This window comes from Rattus rattus, chromosome 14 (genome assembly GCF_011064425.1).
Source record: "Rattus rattus isolate New Zealand chromosome 14, Rrattus_CSIRO_v1, whole genome shotgun sequence".
NCBI lineage: Eukaryota > Metazoa > Chordata > Mammalia > Rodentia > Muridae > Rattus > Rattus rattus.
This window is the reverse complement of record NC_046167.1, coordinates 46,509,379-46,530,600: the sequence shown is the minus strand read 5'-3', so window position 1 is coordinate 46,530,600 and position 21,222 is coordinate 46,509,379. Positions and strand designations below refer to the sequence as shown.

The following is a 21,222-nucleotide window of genomic DNA, read 5'->3' as shown; positions in this document are numbered from 1 at the left end:
AGTCCCAAATACTATAAAATAACTCGGTGTGACTTTAATGAAGCAAGTGAAAAATCTGTATAATAAGAACTTCAAGGCTCTGAAGAAAGAAACTTAAGAAGATCTCAGAAGATGGAAAGATCTCCCATGCTCATGGATTGCAGGATTAATATAGTAAAAATGGCCATTTTACCAAAAGTGATTTAGAGATTCAATGCAATCCCAATCAAAATTCTAACCTAATTCTTCATAGAGTTAGACAAAACAATTTGCAAATTCACCTGGAATAACAAAACAAAGAAACAAACAAACAAACAAACAAAAAAACCAGATAGCTAAAACTATCCTCAACAATAAAAGGACTTCTGTGGGAATCAGTATCCCTGAACTCAAGCAGTATTACAGAGCAATAGTGGTAAAAGCTGTATGGTATTGGTACAGAGACAGACAGATAGACCAATGGAACCCAGAAATGAACCCACACACCTATGGGCACTTGATTTTTGACAAAGGAACCAAAACCATTCAATGGAAAAAAGGTAGCATTTTCAGCAAATGGTGCTAGTTCAACTGGAGGTCAGCACATAGAACACTGCAGATCAATACATGCCTATCACCCTGTACAAAGCTTAAGTCCAAGTGGATCAAGGACCTCCACATCAAACCAGATACACTCAAACTAATAGAAGAAAAAGTGGGGAAGCATCTCAAAGACATGGGCACTGGAGAAAATTACCTGAACAAAACACCAATGGCTTATGCTCTAAGATCAAGAATCGACAAATGGGTTCTCATAAAGCTACAAAGTTTCTGTAAGGTAAAGGACACTGTTGTTAGGACAAAGTGGCAACCAACCGATTGGGAATAAATCTTTACCAATCCTACAACTGATAGAGGGCTTATATCCAAAATATACAAAGAACTCACAAAATTAGGTTGCAGGGAGATAAATAACCCTACTAAAAATGGGGTTCAGAGTTTAACAAAGAATTCACAGCTGAGGAATGCCAAATGGCTGATAAGCACCTAAAGAAATGTTCAACATCTGTAGTCACAAGGGAAATGCAAATCAAATAACTCTGTGATTCCACCTCACACCAGTCAGAATGGCTAAGATCAAAACCTCCGGCAATAGCAGATGGTGGCAAGGATGTGGAGAAACAGGAACACTCCTCCATTGTTGGTGGGATGGCAGACTGGTACAACCATTCTGGAAATTAGTCTGGAGGTTCTTCAGAAAATTGGACATTGCACTACCTGAGGACCCAGCTATACCTCTCTTGGGCATATACTCAAAAAGATGTTCCAACACATAAACAAAGACACATGCTCCACTATGTTCATAGCAGACTTATTTATAATAGCCAGAAGCTGGAAAGAACCTAGATGCCCTTCAACAGAGGAATGGATACAGAAAATGTGGTACATCTACACAATGGAATATTACTCAGCTATCAAAAACAATGACTTTATGAAATTCATAGGCAAATGGATGGAAATGGAAAATATCTTCCTGAGTGAGGCCACCCAATCACAGAAAAACACAAATGGTATGCACTCATTGATAAGTGGATATTAGCTCAAATGCTTGAATTACCCTAGATGCACAGGACACATGAAACTTAAGAATGATGACCAAAATGGGAATGCTTCAGTCCTTCTTTAAAGGGGAAACAAGAATACCTGTGGGAGGGAATAGAGAGTCAAAGTTTAGAACAGAGGTTGAAGGAACACCCATTCATAGCCTGCCCCACATGTGGCCCATAAATATACAGCCACCAAACTAGAGGAGATGGATGTAGCAAAGAAGTGCAGGCTGACAGGTACCGGATGTAGATCTCTAGAGACACACCCAGAATATGTCAAATACATAGGCGAATGCCAGGAGCAAAACACTGAACTGAGAAAGGGACCCCCGTTGAAGGAATCAGAAATGACTGAAAGAGCTTGAAGGGGCTTGAGACCCCATATGAACAACAATGCCAACCAACCAGAGCTTCCAGGGACTAAGCCACTACCCCAAGAGTATACATGGACTGACCCTGCCCTCCATCTGCATAGGTAGCAATGAATAGCTTAGTAAGAGCACCAGTGGTAGGGGAAGCCCTTGGTCCTACCAAGACTGAACCCCCAGTGAACGTGATTATTGGTGGGAGGTTGTTAATGGGGGGAGGATGGGGAGGAGATCTCCCATATAAAAGGGGAAGGGAAGGGGTTATGGGGATGTTGGCCTGGAAACCGGAAAAGGAATTAAAATTAAAATTGAAATGTAAATAAGACATACCCAATTTCATAAAGATGGAGGAAACAAAAATCACATTATACTCCCTAAACACTTAAAGCTCTACCTCTCTTAAAAATAAAGTCAAAACAAAAAAAAAAAAAAAAAAAAAAAAAAAAAGAAAAAAAAAAAAAAAAAGAAATCAGGGTAACTTTCACAGCCCTACACTCTCTTCAGCACCAGGAAAAATTCCCTGCATTCAAACCTTAGAAGCAGTTTGATTATGAATTTTCCTCAATTCTAGACTAAACCCAAATTATTCATAGGCAGGTTGATCTATGAGATCAAACTTGAATTTGTGTGATTCCCGGTCTAGTTAGAAAATGAATTGTTTTAAAAAAAGTTTTTTTTTTCTTTACCTTCTGACTAAACTGTGGTAGGGAGAATAGTATTATTTCATTCCTGCCCGGGGCTACCCTTCAATATGTAAACTTTGATTGGACATAGTCTACATCATCTCAGTGTGCTTATGAGTCAATCAAACTGGCCCCTTCCTGAGGGTAAGAGGCAATGGGTCACAGACTGTGCTTCTTGTCTACTTCAGACACATTGTGGGTGGGATACAAGATCCACATGCATCTTTAATGTTTCAATATTCTTCCACTTAGAGATAGATAAGGAAACCTTTTTATCACAATTTCCATCTCAAGTTTAGATTCTCACTGCTATACATCTTTTAAAGACATTCAAATGTTTAAGTTAAAAAATTAATGATGATAATCTGGCCACCAAAGTTTGGGGCATACAGTTTATGTTAAGAATATATCTTCTTCAAATCAGAGCTTCACAAAAGGAAGATGCTTATAGTAGGAGAAGCATTACACACACACACACACACACACACACACACACACACACATACATACATACATACATACATACATTCAGGAATATTAAAATGGTGAATGCGAGTTGGACAAAGAAGACTGTCAAAGGGTGATTGCTTGAAGGCAAATGGTACAGGAGTTGCTTTGGGATCTATACAGCTCTCAGTGTGGATACTTATCTCTATATCCCAAACTGTGCTATGAGCTTTTATTCTTGGAAATAATTATGCTGAAAAATGAATGCTTCAGAAATATTCTTAGTACTGCATTTGTAGAGCTTTGCTTGTTGGTGGATACTAAGACAGTCTTCTATAATTGTGACAAATGGGACCTTGGTGAGTTTAAAATTTCTCAATCTTTTCCAGGACTCTTCACATACAGTCTTAGTCAGTAACTAACAAACAGATCTAGAACATGTCAAAAATCAATAAAGAAGCTACAACAACACTGAATTTGGGTGAATGTGATGTGCTGTTATCTCTTTTGGCTCCTTATTGGATATGCACCAACTCTACTGTTTCTACCTAGTCAGATTGGCAGCTCATATAACATAGAGGTATGAAAAAACACAGCTCAGGCAGAATTATGTTAGACTATACAAAAATAAATAAATCAGACAACTAAATATATCTATCCTGAACTAGTAAACTTGTGCTCCATGGAGGAAACATTTGATACACTCTTGAGCCCTCTTTTTGTACTGTATTAGAACCCAAGAACATTTTTAATATTCTCACGGATGCTGAATTCTAATGACATTTTGCACTGCCTTGCATCTAGCATCTAGCCATCACTTGTGAAATTGTCATTGTATAACTCCAACTTCTCCATATCTGACTGTTTTTGGAAACATATCTGAAGTACAATTTATTAAAGAATATGTAAAAATGTACCCAGCAGACACAGAAAATGCTATATTTCATGACACAGATTATTGTGCAAACTTACTATATCTACAATCAGTTTCTCCCCTGTGATTAGCTATAAGGGGCAGGGCATAAAAGAGTTCACAACCAATGCATGGTATTGGTACTCTTCTTGATTGCATACATACCATTAATAAATGTCAATATTTAACTGCTTAAGAAACTATATGCCCTGGTTTCATGTCCTGAAAAAATATTTAGTCTTAGAGTGATCTAGAACTCATACCATGCTCAATTACATTCATAATGCCAAAAGGCTGTTTGAGGAAGATTGTCACTATAGCAACTAGTGATCCATATGATACAGTTATCAGCAAGCCTGGAAAGTATGTCAAGTTGTTAAACAGTGGAATAATAATTATAGTCACCATGAAACAGCACACGGATGTGATTTGAGGTCAACCAGACAATAGTAAATCTGTGATTTACATTCTAAGAGAATGTAAAAAAATATGGGCCTGAAGAAAACAGAGACTCAAACAATACTCAATCAGAGTTTTGGTAAATAGACATGACACACCTGTCAGTGTGCCTTGTAAACATTTGTTTTTCATTCTATAGATTAAACTTTCATCGACTTTATGGCAACACTTTAAAATGTTGACGGTTACTGGTGAAAGATTAATATTTAAAATGGCAGAAGTAATTGACTATGACACTGTGGTCTGATGTTGGAAAAGAATGATATGTATTTATAATATCTGAAAACTTAGGGAACATTGCAGAAGACGTGACAGAAAGACCATAAGATAATGAACTAAGGAGATAGTGTTAAGTAATAAGTATGCATCTCCTGCTAGACAAGACTATGAGTCATCTCAGGACAGATAATTTACAAAATAATTTAAATGATGAAAATATTGTGGTCAAAAGCAAAATAGCACTTGGAAACATAGGGTGTGGTAACGCTAAAGTGGGTATAAATATGCATTGAGAAATAAAGACATTACCTAGACATTGATTGCTTCCCTCTGTCTTTCAGTTCTGCTCACCTTTGGGATCTCTCTGTATATACAGGATATAAAAGATTAGTTAAAGCACAACTCAGGTGAATCAGCTTTCCAGAGTTGCTAAGGACACTGAGACTGACTTCTCAGAGATGCAGCCAGTTTTTAGTCAACTATGTTCCTGTGAGTAGTCTTTCATTCATGTTCCTCTAAGTAAGATTTATCAATGCATTTTCTTACGAGGATGGGTTTGGGTAGTACACATGTTTACTGCTGTCATTTGTGTCATTATCTGTTGTGAATTAACATTTGTTCATACCTTACATACAGACACCAAGCATGAGAGAACAGAAATCTTTTTAGAATGTAATTACAAAATAGTCTTTGAAGACAATGGATTTCATTGAGATTTTTGCCTCTGATGGAGAAACATAACAATGTCCAGAGATATTTGATATGGTCTTAATTTATAATAGGGTAGAAGGGGTAATTTTACAGATATTTAATTGAAAAATGCTCTTGAACACCTTTTACAACAAAGTATTATCCAACACAAATGGCTAGATTACTAAATTTAAAAATCATACTTTATTTAGAACACAAGATTCAATGATCCAATTGCCTTAACTCCAGAAGGTAAAAGCTAAGATCTTTTGGATTATGGGTTTCTTATATATATTTGGTCACTTCAGGGAAACCAAAAAACATATCCAGTTATAAAACCTAATGTAAGTAATAATAGAAGACTTGTATCTTTAAGCAATTCCCTGAAGTCAAGTGTCAGAACAACAAGATAAGCAGGCTTATGTTAACAAATACCTTATCTTTGTATAGATCATATGTTCATAAAAATTAATTGATGACAGCCAGAAATGTATTTTGTTAAATTTAGATGGAGTTCTCTTCTGTTTTACTTTATCTTATACTGTAACCCCACCTGAAATACATGTTATATGAAATTATCTTTTTTACTTTTGAGATTATATTAAACATTCCTTCCTTCCTCTTATTTTCTTTAATTCCTTTTTAACCTCCTCATTGCTCTTCTTGAAATATGTGCCCCGCTTTTTTCAAGCATACATATACATGTAAATACATATATATTCCTAAGTATAACCTGCTCAGTCTACATATTGTTACTTGTATTTAAGGTGTGAGGGCTTAGTGTGATCAATGTGGTTAGCTTCCTTGGGTAGACTATTTCTTTTCTTCTCATATTCTTCAGTTTTCTGTGGTTGTTTGTATAAGAGATGACTTAAATTCTTATTTGTATCATGCTTTAGGAAAATTAATTGATATAATAAACTGATCTATTATATTCATTCTGTAGCTAAAATATTGTTTACTCAAATTGGATACTATGTATATTTTTGAACTATTTCAAGATTTAAACTATTGGTAGTTAGCTATTTTTTCAGGCGTACATATTAGCACTAAACTAGTTATATGTTAGATAGATGTTTGCTACATTTGTGAGAGGTTGTATAAAAATTAAGTCCTTGTAAAATATACTTTTTGTGTTAGAAATTTTTAGGAGTATCACACATGTTCAAAAGAATAGGAGAAATAGATCACAACAATTGTTTTCAAATACTAAATTTTGAGCTCTGAAGACATACAAACAAATAAGATTATGCAGACTTCATTGGCTATATTTAGGAATATATATGAGTATACATATGTACATATGCATATAATTATAATTAATCAAAAAAGGCTGTGAAAAAAAACTTTACAAGAGCATGGTGAGGAATAATGTCTCAGAATAACAAGAGAGGAAAAATAAGATAATTATTTAATTCAAAAATAAAAGAATTATATTCTTAAAAATAATACTGGATGAAGGTAGCATGCATGATCTGGATTTTTTTGCTTTTTGAGGCCACTGATTTCTGCAGTAACATTTATGTAAACCTTAATTTGGACATTCATGCTAATTTTTCTCATGTATTAGTGCTCAAATGAACAGGAATATTTTTGAAACTTCACAAGCACTATGGGTCAACAATCTAAATATTACTTACTGTATTAAAGAAGTGCACATTTTAACATGGACTGCATTAGAATATGTTTAATTCTCTCAGTTTAATAGACATTTGAATGACTATATTCTACTTATAACATAATATATATTTTTGAAAGAGATATTAAATGGTACTTACATATTTCAATCTTCTTGCGACTATACCTATTGATATGCTGGAGTTCTATCTTTGACTTTCCCTGAGCCAACAAATTGATGAAATTGTCACTGATCATTTTCAAATATTTTAAATGGAAATGTTTTATAGAGCAGGAAAAACAGATAATATGAAGTTTACTGGGGTTTCTGTAGTGATGTGGTCAACAATAATCAACGCCAGTGTTGTTCCCGAGAGTTAAAGAGAATGATTCTGGCTGGCAAGACATGGGTTTGTGAAATTCTCTGCCACATAAATGCATAGTGAACGGCCACATTGTCCACTAAGTGACAAGGTGAAGTGACAAATATGTGGTGTGAGAGTACTGACTCTCTCAGTAGTCATGACAGAAGAGTAGAGATATCATTTGCACATTTCAACCTTACATAGTCAATAGAGTTCATTAAAATTTAAAAGATTCAGTGTACTCACAGATCAAACAGTGTAAAAACATCAAATGGTTTGGTAAAATGGGCACAGCACAAGAGAGTTATGGTGAGCTGGCAACTTCAGGTTGTGATATCATATTTAGGACCAGATTCTCTTCATCTTCATTGCCAGTAATCCAGCAACCATGTGTTTATACTCATTAGGGACAAAAATGGAGAAAATGTATCTGTGCTCTTTGAATCATTGTTATCCAAAATTCCAGCATTAGATGTTTAGTTTTAAAAAGTGCGAGTTGCGGGGTTGGGGATTTAGCTCAGTAGTAGAGCGCTTGCCTAGCAAGCACAAGGCCTTCGGTCCCCAGCTCCAAAAACAAGAAAAGAAAAAAAAAAGTGCGAGTTGCTGGACAATACATTAAAAGGAGCACTATGTAACAAATTATTGTAATATGTGAAGGATTAAATATTGTGAATGATTATTAATGTAAGTTCCAAATGTTTATAAAGTTAAACCATACTTCAAGAACAAGGCAAAGATGTGGGAAATCAACCAACACTCAAAATATGTATGGGGAAAATTCAAATACCCCTGCATTTTAATAGTGGCCAAATATTACTCCCCAATTCAGACATACAGAAGCAAATCATGCAGCCCAGGAATTCCAGAACAGAGTTTGCTAGATAGGTAAAACATTGCAACTTCATTTGAATAAATCATCTGGGTGTGATTTTTCTCTTTATCACAGGGATGCTTCAGCTGCTACTTGTGTCAAACGTTCTCCTATGAGAGAATGTATATCCCATGCCCATGTGTCCTGACACGGAAGGATACTATGAGATGTTCATTGAAGATCTCTTTGACCACGCTATTGTCACGGCTCAATATACCTCAAACCTCACCATGCAAATGTCTGAGGAGTTTGTAAGTACTTCATTTCCATATGCTTTCTTCTCTTTTTTCAAAAAGTTATTTAATCATTTTTTACAGTACAGATTATATCCCTCTCCCACTCCACCCTCTTACTATACCAAATCCCATACCTCTCATCCCCATCTCCACGAGGATGTTCCCACCCCACCCCCAACCTCTACTCCATCAGACCTTGCCACTCCCTGGGTCTCCAGTCTCTTGAGGGTTAGGTTGATCTTCTCTGCCTGAGTCTAGACCTGGCAGTCCTCTGCTGTATATGTGTTGGGGGTCTCATATCAGCTGTTGTATGCTGTCTGGTTGGTGACCCAGTGTCTGAGAGATCTCGGGAGGTCCACGTTCCTTGAGACTGCTGGTTCTCCTACAGGGTCACCTTCCTTCTCAGCTTCTTCCAGATTTTCCATAATTCAGCCACAGGGATCAGTATCTTCTGTCCATTGTTTGCCTGTAAATATCTGCACCTAACTCTTTCAGCTGGGTCTTTTGGAGGGCAGTCACAATAGGCCCGTTTGTGAGCACACAATAGCTTCAGTAATAGTGTCAGACCTTGGGGCCTCCCCTTGAGCTGTGTCCCACTTTGCGCCTGTCACTGTACTTCCTTTTTCTCAGACTCTTCTCCATTTTTGTCCCTGCAGGCTTTCAGACATGAACAAATATGGGTCAGAGATTTTGACTGTGGGATGGCAACCCCATCCCTCACTGATGCCATGTCCACTGTTGAAGGTGGGCTCTACAACTTTCCTCTCCCCACTGTAGGGCATTTAATTTAAGGTCCCACCCTTGGAGTCCTGACAGTCTCTGACTTCCCAGGTTTCTGGGATATTGTGAAGGATTTCCCCCACATCCTACCTCTCAAGCTTGCCTGTTCCCATTCTTTCTGCTGCTTTTCTTTGCTTTCGGTTCTGTCCCCCTCACCCAATATCTGATCATGTTACCCTTTTCCCCTCTCTGTTCTCTTTTACACCCAGGTCCCTCCCTAACATCCTTCTCCTGTGATGGCTTTCTTATCCATTTTGAGTGCGATTGAGGCATCCTCACTTGGACTCTTCAGCTTGCTAACCTTTTTGAGTTCTATGGATAGTATACTGCGTGTTCTGTACTTTTTTGGCTAATATGCACTTATTAGTGAGTACATACCATGCATATACTTTTGTGTCTTGATTACCTCACTCAGGATTATATTTTCTAGTTCCATTCATTTTCTTGCAAAACTTGGGATGTCCTCGTTCTTAATAGCTGAGTAGTGTTTCATTGTGTAAATGAACCACATTTTCTGTATCTGTTCTTCTGTTGTGGTACATCTGGATTTTTTTCCAGTTTCTGGCTATCACAAACAAGTCTGCTATGAACATAGGGGAAGACTTGTCCCAGTGGAATGGTGAAGCATCCTTTGGATATATGCCCAAAAGTGGTATAGCTGGATCTTCAGGTAGATCAATTTCTAGTGTTCCAAGGAATCTCCAGATTGATTTACAGAATGGTTGTACAAGTTTGCAATTCTACCCACAATGCATGAGTGTTTCTTTTTTTCTCCACATCTTCACCAACATGTGCAATCAACCTGAGGTTTTGATTTAAGCCATTATGATTGGTTAAAGGTGGAAATCTCGGGGTTGTTTTGATTTGCATCTCCGTGATCACTAAGGACTTTGAACATTCTTTAAGTACTTCTCAGCCATTTGAGATTCATCTGTTGTGAATTCCATTTAGTCCTATATCCCATTTTTTTTAAATTGGTTCGTTTGGGTTTTTTGTGGTAAGCTCTCTGAGTTCTTTATATATTTTGATATTAACCCTCTATGAGATATGCTATTAGTGAAGTTTTTTTCCGAATCTGTAGCTTGCAAATTTGCGAGCCCTTCAAAAATTCTACAGATTAAAACAGAAGATATAATGGAGTTTTTTCAGAAAATATACCTTCATATGGTTTCTGAAAGTCACCACATATTAAGAAATGATATATTAAGAATAGGGAGGCTACAGGGAGTTTAGAGTTCTGGTAGGGTGGGTGGAGTGGGGTCATCTTCATGGAGATAGGGGGTGGGGAGAAGGTATAGGAGGTGGAACAATTGGAGGGTGGACTGAGAGGGGAATAAAAATCTGGAATTTAAAAATAAATAAATAGTTAAATAAATAATAAAAAAGGAAAATAAAGAATCATAAATTTGATAAAATCTCAAAGGTTTGTAAACATTACAGTGACTTTAAATAATTACTTAAATACATATTTTATTTTATTTGCTATATTTTGGTAAAAAGTGACTATGAACAATAATTTATGACTTTAAGTCTTAAGAGTGAGGTCAGAGAAGAAGTCTGATGTCCTGGTCTTGAATGTAGGGTCTGGTTTCCAGGATTATCTTTCACTTAGGAGATATGGAATATAAAGGATGTGCATTACAGAGTGTGGAGGGAATAGAAACGAACTAATTTGACACCGTGTGTGGAAGAAACAACACAAAGCTGTTTAGTTAGCCCCAATTGTTGAGGCTGGCTGACTGTAGACTTCCATTGATAAATTTCTAATGACAGATAGACGGTTTAGAATTGAAATGTGTTCCCTTCCTAGTGAAGACCCAGGGTCTGATCAGAGTACACTCAATGTGGGGAAAACAGAGATGACATCAAGACAAAATTGGGAGTCTTGAGAATATTTCTAGAGATTTGTAAGGAATACAAATGTCTGTTGTTGTTTTCACTCACTAGTTCTTCTTTCAACTCATGTTCATTCACAATCTTTCACCTTCACAGTATCCCTGCTATAAAGAGTGAGTCACACAGATATGGTTCCTTCAAATGAAGTCACAAGAGTTGAATTGTCTGGAATACCCTGTCTGTTCTATTATAGAATTTGGTTCTGTATAGCTGCAGTGGGGAATAAAATTTGTCCACTGTGAAAATGCAGGTAATGATTACATTGCCCCAATACATATTGTGAGAGAAGGGGGAATTCCTGTATCTTTGGCACTTACAAATTCAAGGATTGTTAATAATAAGTAATACAAACCTTCAGAGGATTATATGTAGATATTAAATAATACTTTTAATCATTTGCTTATTATTCGTTAAATGTCCTCTTGAAAACATTCCTAGATATTTTTAATTTAGTTAAAATATAATTATTTCATTCCCACTTTTCCTTTTCTTCCTCTACCCTCCCAATGCTTGTTCTACTTAATTATCCTCAATCCCAAATTAATGGCTTTTAAAGTTATAATAATGGTTATGTTTTATATATATATATATATTTAAATATACGTGAATATATAAATTTAAATATCAATAAAAATAAAACAAGTACATGTGAATATGTATTAATAGATAATTGACACCCATATATATATATATGTATATACACACACACACACATATATATACATCCTATTGAGTATATTTAATCTGGCTTTGCTGTCGTATAATTAAGTATAGGATTCAGTGTTTCATCCCCAAGGAAGCCTACTACTTCTATCAGTAGTCAGAAGTTTGCTGTCCAGGGGTGGGGACACCAGAGATTCCAATACTTTAGTTTTAGCATGTCTGTTGTTGTTATTATTGTTCAGGTGTAAGTAAGACAGCCATTTTGGTGTGGTATCATGTGCATAACTACCCTGTTATGTCTAGGAGACATAATCTCACTGCAGACTCCCCATTTCTCTGGCTCTTAAAATCAATCTGTATCATCTTTTTGTTGTTCTCTGAATTTTATAATTAATTTTGATCTCACCAACAGAGTTACCATATAAGTTTATTATGAATGTGCTATTGTCATATTAAAAACTCAGTGGTAATTGAAAGTTATAATTTCACAATATATATTTAAAACAAATATATCAACATAGATCCACAGTAAAAATGCATAGATATGGATACATTATTCTATATCATTTAGTTCAAGTTATAATTAAGACACTGAAAACCCTTAGTGATTTGGACTGATAGTTTTGTAAAAGGAATTGCATTCTTAAAGGAAAGAAACTATAAGTAGATTTTGCTTGCTTAATTATTCAATTTTTATGTAATGCTAATTTTTATAAACTGTACATCCTTAGAATACATTTATGTAATGATCATAGCTGTACTTATTTAATTTTGTAATGTCAATAAGTTGAAATGTTTTATTATTTCCAGGATATGCATTTTGCCCATAGCCTTGGGTACAAATCGAGGAACTCCAGCACCTGTCACACCACTTCACTTGCTGCTCCTGGAACCAATGAACAAATCCAACAGACACATGTAAATCTTCATTCTTAGTTGTCATTAAAACAAATGAATCAACAAATAGAGTCTACTGTATGGTAGGTTATTGCAGGTGCATTATAAGAGTGGTCATTACATATCCAACAACAATATGCAGAAGAATTAACAGTCAAAAACAATAACATGATATTGTCAATATATTATAAGTTAAAATCAGTGCTAGATTTTACTGACTGTAATTTAAGTTGAACATTCATGCGTGAATATGCATTCATCCACACATATGGAAAAGATGCAAATACAGTTTCATTTATTATGACAAAAAGGCTTTTCCACTCACAGCATATTTCTTAAATGACTAGAATGCTATTTCTTTTTTGAGATAAAGTACTATTCTATTTCTGTTTGCTTTTTCATTACATGTGCACTACTCCCTGACTGGTCTGGCTTCTTCTCTGATATAATTGAAAATCAGCGAAACAAGAGGCTGGGCTCATCCTCTATCCCGTGACTCAGATTAACCTTTACTTTGATGGGGCTACATATCTTAGCAGCTCGAAAGTGTAATTGTTATGATCTGTCTACTGTGACTTGCTGTCAGAACAAATCTCTGTATAATTAAAACTAAACTTAATATGTGTACATATATCAGATATATAATTTGTTTTCTATTATTTAATTAGTAGTACCTATCACCGAGACAGAAACTATTCCCATTAATAAAAATGTGATTATAATGAAGAAGAGGAGGAAAGAGGAAACATTTTCTTAAAGTTAGACACTTCGAAAAGCACTCTATTGGCGTTGATGCATTTAATTCTCACAGAAGTCCTCTAGCAAATGTATCATTAGAAAAATTATGAAGAAAACCTTCAAAGGACTACACAGAGTTTATTATATCACTTGCATGGAGGGCAGAAATGTGAATCTGTGCTTCATTCACCTCAGGATATCATTCTTAATCATCATGCCACAGTGATCCCAGCAACTGTTCTGCCATCACAATTTAGCCTGGTTCTTATTTGATATATATATATATATATATATATATATATATATATATATATATTCTCCTGTCCTCTCTATGGTCCCATTTAATTACCACTAGAGTTGCTAAGAGACAACACAGCAAGTATTTTAAATTGGAGAGGGACATTATATAAGATCTTGGTAATGAGCATATACTCACTGTGAAGAAGGATATTTGTGTTTCTAGAGTCCAATGTGTTTTTACCTCAATGTTGTTAAAGGGAATGCTGAACTACTGTTCTTTCAGTGGATATGCCCATAAATGTGCTTCTCTAACAAAGGCCAGGGAAAGAAAGAAATGTTAAGCATTAACTCTATGGATGTGCTGGTTTCTTTATTGTATTTTAATATCATAGAATATATAAAATGACTTGGGGATATGAGTGACTAATTTGATTTTTTTGGTATGAAAGTGATTTGGCTCATTTGACACTGATAATACTAGTATATGTTTATTTGAATCTGATCCTTTGGACACCTACCAAGGAATATCAAAGCTTTGATTTCTTATGAACAAGAGAAATAACCAAATAGAAATGATCACTTGAGGACAGTATGGTAGAATATAGATGGAAAACAAAATATGATCAATTTAGTCTCAATAAAAAATATGATTTAGTTGGTTTATGTTAGCAAACTGTAGTTCTGTGGATTAAAATGTGATTTTTATAATGTGATATACCGAAACATTTTCCATCCACTCAATAAAACAACTAGATATTATAATTAGCCATGATTATGCAAATAGCACATGTATTTACTATGGCTGATTTTACTTATTTTAACTTGATATTTGATGATCATTGATTAGTCAGATGTCCTTCTGAAGATGATGGTAAGCATTTCACGAGCCTGGTACCACCCTCTGGAACATCTTGTACATGCAGTGATTCTTGAAGGAATCTGTGAGACCATGCTGTTCAAAGTCAAAGAGGTGGAGGAAAAAAACCAAGAAATTTTAGAAAAAATCAAGGCAATCCTTGTTAGGGTGAGTGTTTCTTCTAAGTTTCTTTGATTCCTTTTTTTATGAAAGGGAGAGGGGTTGTGGGACAGGGAGATATAAATTTAAAAAAATCCAATAAAAAAAAAAGAAAAAAAAACTAACAGAAGGCAAAGAATCAAAATAAAAAAGAAAGAAAAAAGATATTTTGTTTCAATGAAAAAATGAATATACAGATACTTAATTCATAACACTTAAATTTATGTTTCCAAAATGTTCACAGCTGTGATTTGTTGGCAACTCCAACATCCTTTTAGGTTTCCAGTGAGAACTTCATACACTAGAAAAATCAAAACATGATATGTCTTACAGTCATTTGGTCAGTGCCTTGATTCTGACTGAAAACTTTTATTATTAAATTTTCCCCAAAATTTTGCTCAAAATTATGGTATATGGACTGGGGCTGGGGTGATGTAGTAATCTATACAAGCCATTCTTGCACTCATGAATGACTGATTTCACTTCCCTGAATCTACATCAAAAATTGGAAATGGTGGCTTATGGTTTGTTTTTATTTTTACTTTTAATTAATTAATTAATTTACTTATTCAGTAAACATCCTGATTGTTTCCCAAAGTGGGGAGTCAGGAATATGTAAATCCCTGGTAAAGGAAGAGAACCTATTCCCAAAAAATAATTTAAAAACAGGAGAGGCACAAGGGGTCTGAAAAACTATCCCAGTTGATCTCTCCCATCAAATTAATGTGCATGCACTCGTCCACATATGAGTACTCATGTACATACAATACACACACACAGACACACACACATGCACACGCACACGCACACACACACACACACACACACACACACACACAAAGATGGCATAAAAACTGACTACCTGACTACTATTAATAATACAAGTTCTTCTGGTGATTAGGTTTATCCTGGAGCTGAAGAAAATGTCTACCCTGTTTGGATGGGACTGGCAGATGTGAGGTCTGCCAATGAAGGTACTCGCCACTTTGCTCTTAGTAATCTACTCCACTGCCTGGACAGTGATACTGACAAAGTTGCCACATACCTTGAGGCCCTGAAGTGCCGTATCATTCATAACAATGACTGCTAGCACATCCATCTACCTACTACTGGTATGGTCCTTGGTAATCCAGATCATCAATGCTTTCTTTCTTTAGTTTTTATCTTTTCCATGCACATATGTGTATAATGAATTGTTCCTTAAAAAATAAAAACAGATTCTTTAGAAATGAGATCTCTATAGGACTCCTAAGAGTGAAAGTATGCATGTATGTGGATGTGTGTGGGTGCAGGGTGGTAGTTTTTACTCTTGCCTGCTCTTGGGACCTATTCCCTCATTCTGGGTTGCTTCATCCATTCTTGGTATAAGAGTTTACATGCAGAATTATTGCATCTTGCTATGCTTTCAATATACCTGTGAAGTCTATACTTTTCTAAAGAAATACAGAGAAGTGGAAATAGGGAGGTGTCGGGGGAGGGGGAGTTTGAGGAATGGAGAAGGTGGAAGCTGTGGTCAGGATGTATTGAATGAGAGAAGAATAAACAAAGTCATATCTAGAATAAAAAGCGTGTCATATATCCTTTGTAGATTTAATATATTATTGATCTATGGTATTGTGATATTCCTGTGAAAACTTTCCAAATTTAGTTGTTTGTTTTGATAATAAGACACTTGTTACCTTGGAACAAAAGATCGAGATGGGTGTATTTACGTGCAAAGCAAAAGATCATGGTTAATCAGTAAATCAGTTTTATGAAGAAGATAGAAATTTGGAGATAGGCTTTGAGAGCAAATGCCGTTCTACAAGCAAATTTTCAGTATCATGATAAGAAAGACAAAAACTGCACAAGTGCACTCTTCCTAAGTAACATAACTTTTAAATATTCCAGAACCCTATTAGAATACAAGTATGAACTGTCTCCATATTTCTCTAACTTTCTTCAACCAACCTCCTCCTTAGTACCATATTAGACGGATTCCACATGTTCAGGTCACTATGGTGCCGAAAATTCCTCTCATGCTCAAGTTATGTCAGATGCTTGCTCTCCTCCAGTTTTAAGGTCACACAGCAGGGAAGGCAAATCTCACCTGTTCTTACCGATGTTTCTGCCTTTCTCCTCTTTCTGCATATCAACACCTGCAGCTTTCTCAGAATTTTAACATAAGGGCAAATGAAAAATAGTGACACAGAATTTTTATAAGTAAACTGTATTACTTACTGTGGCTGAAGTTTTCTTTTGTTTGGAATCAGATACTTCTGTCTGGAGACACCACAAGGACAAAAAGTAAAGAAAATTATGTGAGTTTCAGTGAACCTGTGAAAGAAGTTTTCATGAATATGCAAATTACCTTATTAAAGTTAATATATCAGATGATGTTACAGAAGACAGAAAATGTTTCAACGGCAACAATAAGATAATTTAACTTATCTATATTTATGTACCTGTTATGAGTTTTTGATGCAGTTATAAAGTCTGATTACACTTCAATAAAAATAGGAAAGGTATTAATCTAGAATGCTTTTATATTATATGCAATACAGATAGGATGATGAGGATTTAGAAAATAATCACAAAACTCTTTAACCAAATGTGTGATAACTCATATTTGTATGCATTAATGGTATAATGGGCAAATTTAGTAAGAATTAGTTTTCCATTGTAGAAGATGACTTATAGAATTTGGAGAGTTTTAGTTTATACTGTAAGGAAGTTGAAATCATCACAATTTGAAAAAAGAAAACAATATCATAGGAAATGAAAAATGAAAGCATTAGCCTAATTTGAAGATTTGTAGGTTTGGGGTGGGGACTAATAGGAAATAAAAAGGTAATGCTTGATAATCTATTTACAAATTCAGTGACATGCATGGGGTAAATCAACAAGTATTCTGTGAAGAAAACAATGAATCCAAGGTAACATATACATGAGGGAATCAGCAGATATAGGACCCCACAAAAAATTGTAAAAGGAGAGGTATCAAACACATGGAGGAACCTGCAACTAGATGAGAAAAAAAAAACAGATGTAAAACAATCCATGAAAAATATATATTTTAGATGAACGAAAATTTTTTTCAATACTTACATGCTTGTTTTTTTCCTATAGTCATTGACTTAGCACCTGAAATCATCATAATATTCTTATTCAGTCAAATGGCAGAAGTAAGTAAAATCAAATGATTTTTAGATATTTTATTAAAATATTCATGTACGGCCGAACAGGGAGCCGGATGTAGATCGCTCCTGAGAGACACAGCCAGAATACAGCAAATACAGAGGCGAATGCCAGCAGCAAACCACTGAACTGAGAATGGGACCCCCGCTGAAGGAATCGAGAAAAAATTGAAGAGCTAAAGGAGCTCCTTTATGAACAAGGAGCTTCGAGGGACTAATACTACCTAAAGACTATACATGGACACCCTGGATGACCTCAAGGTAAATGAATATTCTAGTAAGATCACCAGTGGAAGGGGAAGCCCTTGGTCCTGCTAAAACTGAACCCCCAGTGAACTAGATTGTTGGGGGGAGGGCGGCAATGGGGGGAGGATGGGGAGGGGAACACCCATAAAGAAGGGGAGGGGGGAGGGGGATGTTTGCCCGGAAACCGGGAAAGGGAATAACACTCGAAATGTATATAAGAAATACTCAAGTTAATAAAAAAAAAAGAAAAAAATAAAAAAAAAAAAAAAAAAACAATATTATACTGGTCAGAGACAGCACATTATGTCCCCTTTATCACTTACATAAACACACATTTTCAGTGATTCAGCCAACCTATCAAGAAACAGAACATCAGTTTGACTTTATTCTCTCAAATTCTGTCCACTATCTCATCCTGCTTGTCATCATTTGGATCTGGAATGTTCCCCCAAAGAACTGCTATTTAGTCCATTTCCTAAGGTGGCCCTCTTGGAATCCATTGACTTATGAACATGGTCTAGAGTTATATGACAGGGTTTCAAGTGGGAAATTGCCTAAGTCAGAATGGCCAGTGGTCATGTTTGTGGATGTATGTTCTTGACTTATTATTTATGTAGGAATGGATATTAACATACTGTTCCACTCCTGGGAAGGTAGGCACAGGTTCTGTGAGAAAAGCAGTATTTCTCAATGGTTATGGCTCTAGTCTCTGCCCAGAGATTACTACCATTTGTGCTTGCCCTGACCTAGCACAGTGATGAGCTGTTACCTGGAAGCATATTCAACTCAACTGTTTCAAGATGATTCTTGGAATCTAATACTAAGAGCCATTATCTTTTTAAATTATCCTAAGTAAAATAGGAGTAATACAGTTTAAAGGAGCAAAAGAGGAAATCTTTCAATACTATCTTACAATAAATAATTCCATTTTCCACAATGGCTTTAAATTGTTATTTGTCAATACCATTTTTATACATGCCAAGAAAGGGAAGAAAAACTATCATAACCTTCTAAAATTACCCCAAATTATTTTACTGATAATCACTAATATTCACTAAATCACCAAGCTTCTAAGTCACTCTGCATGAGCTCTTATTGACCACTGAACCAATACATCCTACAGTTTTATACAGTATTTTAATATCTATACTAATATATAACCATTTTGAATATATATTATATACTTCTTATCTTTCGGTTCTTGACCCTTCTCCACTTGATTGTCTTTTAAATTTGTCCTATAATTTCTAGTTTCTGTCACAGAGCATATTATTTCTTTAATTGCTCTTACACACACACACACACACACACACACACATCACAACCTTCTTAGTCTATATAATGTCACTTGTACTTTAACAAGTACTCAATTCATGCTTATGAGCAAAGACAAAGATTACTGCCTTTATAAACCTTAGACTCTGAGAACGAAGACACAAATTTGAACACAATAACTTTGTGGTGTTTTCTCCATTTAATTAGATGTTGGCTATCAAATTGCTCTAAGTTGCCTTTGTTACATTTAGGTATGTCCCTTTTATGCCTAATCTCTCCAAGACTTTTATCATGAAGGGGTGTTTGGACTTTTTCAGCATCTAATGAAATAACCCTATGGGATTTTTGTTTTGATTTGTTTATATGATGGATTATATGGAAATATATTCATATGTTGAACCATCACTGCATCTCTCCGATGAAGCCTATTTGATCATGATGGATGACCCCTTTTGATGCATTCTTGGATTTTCTCTTTGAGTATTATATTTAGCATCTATGTTTGGGAGGGAAATTGATCTATAATTCTCTATTTTGTTCAATCTTTGGGTGGTTTGGGTCCCTGATTAAGTATGGTCTGCTAAAATGAATTTGGTAACGTTCCTCTGTTTCTATTTTGTTAAATAATTCTGAGGAGTATTAATGTCAGCACTTCTTTGAAAGTTTGACAGAATTCTGTGCTAAATCTAGTAGGCCCTGGGCTTTATTTTGCTTGGGAGACTTGTAACGATTGCTTCTATTTCCTTAGGGGTTATAGGTCTATTTAAATTATGTGTGTGATCTTGACTTAACTTTGCTAAGTTGTATCTATTAAGAAAGATACACATTTCTTTAACATTTTCTAATTTTGTAGAGTACAGGTTTTCAAAACACTTCCTAATGATTCTTTGGATTTCCTTGCTGTCTGTTGCTATGCACTCTATTTCAAAATTTATTAATTGGGATATATTTTCTTTGTCTTTAGTCCAGATAAGAGTTTGTCTGTCTAGTTGATTTTCTCAAAGAACCAACACCTGCTTAACTGATACCTTGTATATAATATATATTATATATAATATATATAATGTCATTGATTTCACTGAAAGTTTGATCATTTTCTGCTGCCCCATAAGAGTTTGGGTATGGCGTGCACTCTTCTTCACTGAACTCTAATAAATCTTTCTTTGGCCCATTCAGTGGACAGCAGTTCAGTTTCCATGAGTTTGAAGATTTTCTGTTTTTGTTTGTTTTATTTTTTTTTTTTTTTGTTTTGTGTGTGTGTGTGTGTATGTGTGTGTGTGTGTGTGTGTGTGTGTGTGTGTGTTGTTTGGTTTTTTTTTGTTGTTATTTGCTTTTTTTTTTTTTTTTTTAATTTTGTTTTGTTGAAATCAACTTTTACTCTATGGTCTGACAGGCTACAGAGGGTTATTTCAATTTTATTGTATGTATTGACACTTGCTTTGTGCCTAAGTATATGGTCAATTTTGCAGAAAACTATTGAGTGAAGTAAAGGAAACCCTGAGAGACAACCTGACATGTACTCTCTTATATGTGGATATTAGCAGATAAGTGAAGGATAATCATGCTACAGTATACAGATGCAGAGAACCTATGGAATGAGGAGGGCTAGGGTAAGGGTAGGGCCATGTGGATCTCTCTGGGAAGGAGAAATAGAATATATTTGAGAGATGGACTGGGGTTGGTGGGGATGGAAACAGGAAGGATCTGAGGTCTTTAGAAAGGAAAGGAGAGAGAAATGGAAAAGACAACTGGAATTGGAGAATATGTGGAGAATGTAGAATTCTAGTGTAGTGGAACCTTCCTGGAATCCACAGGAGTGATTTTAGTTAGCAAGGGATTGACCCTAGCTAACAAAGTCTCCTA

General features: G+C 35.4%; 1 protein-coding gene across 1 annotated transcript; it reads left to right on the top strand.

The window, feature by feature from the left end:
- The first annotated feature begins 5,112 nt into the window (after positions 1-5,112).
- On the top strand, positions 5,113-15,891 carry LOC116915217 (prolactin-like). Its single transcript, XM_032919597.1, is given in 5 exon segments — positions 5,113-5,143; positions 8,273-8,448; positions 12,583-12,690; positions 14,495-14,671; positions 15,564-15,891. Coding segments are annotated over 5 exon segments (681 nt in total). The 3' UTR covers positions 15,753-15,891.
- The last annotated feature ends 5,331 nt before the right edge of the window (positions 15,892-21,222 follow it).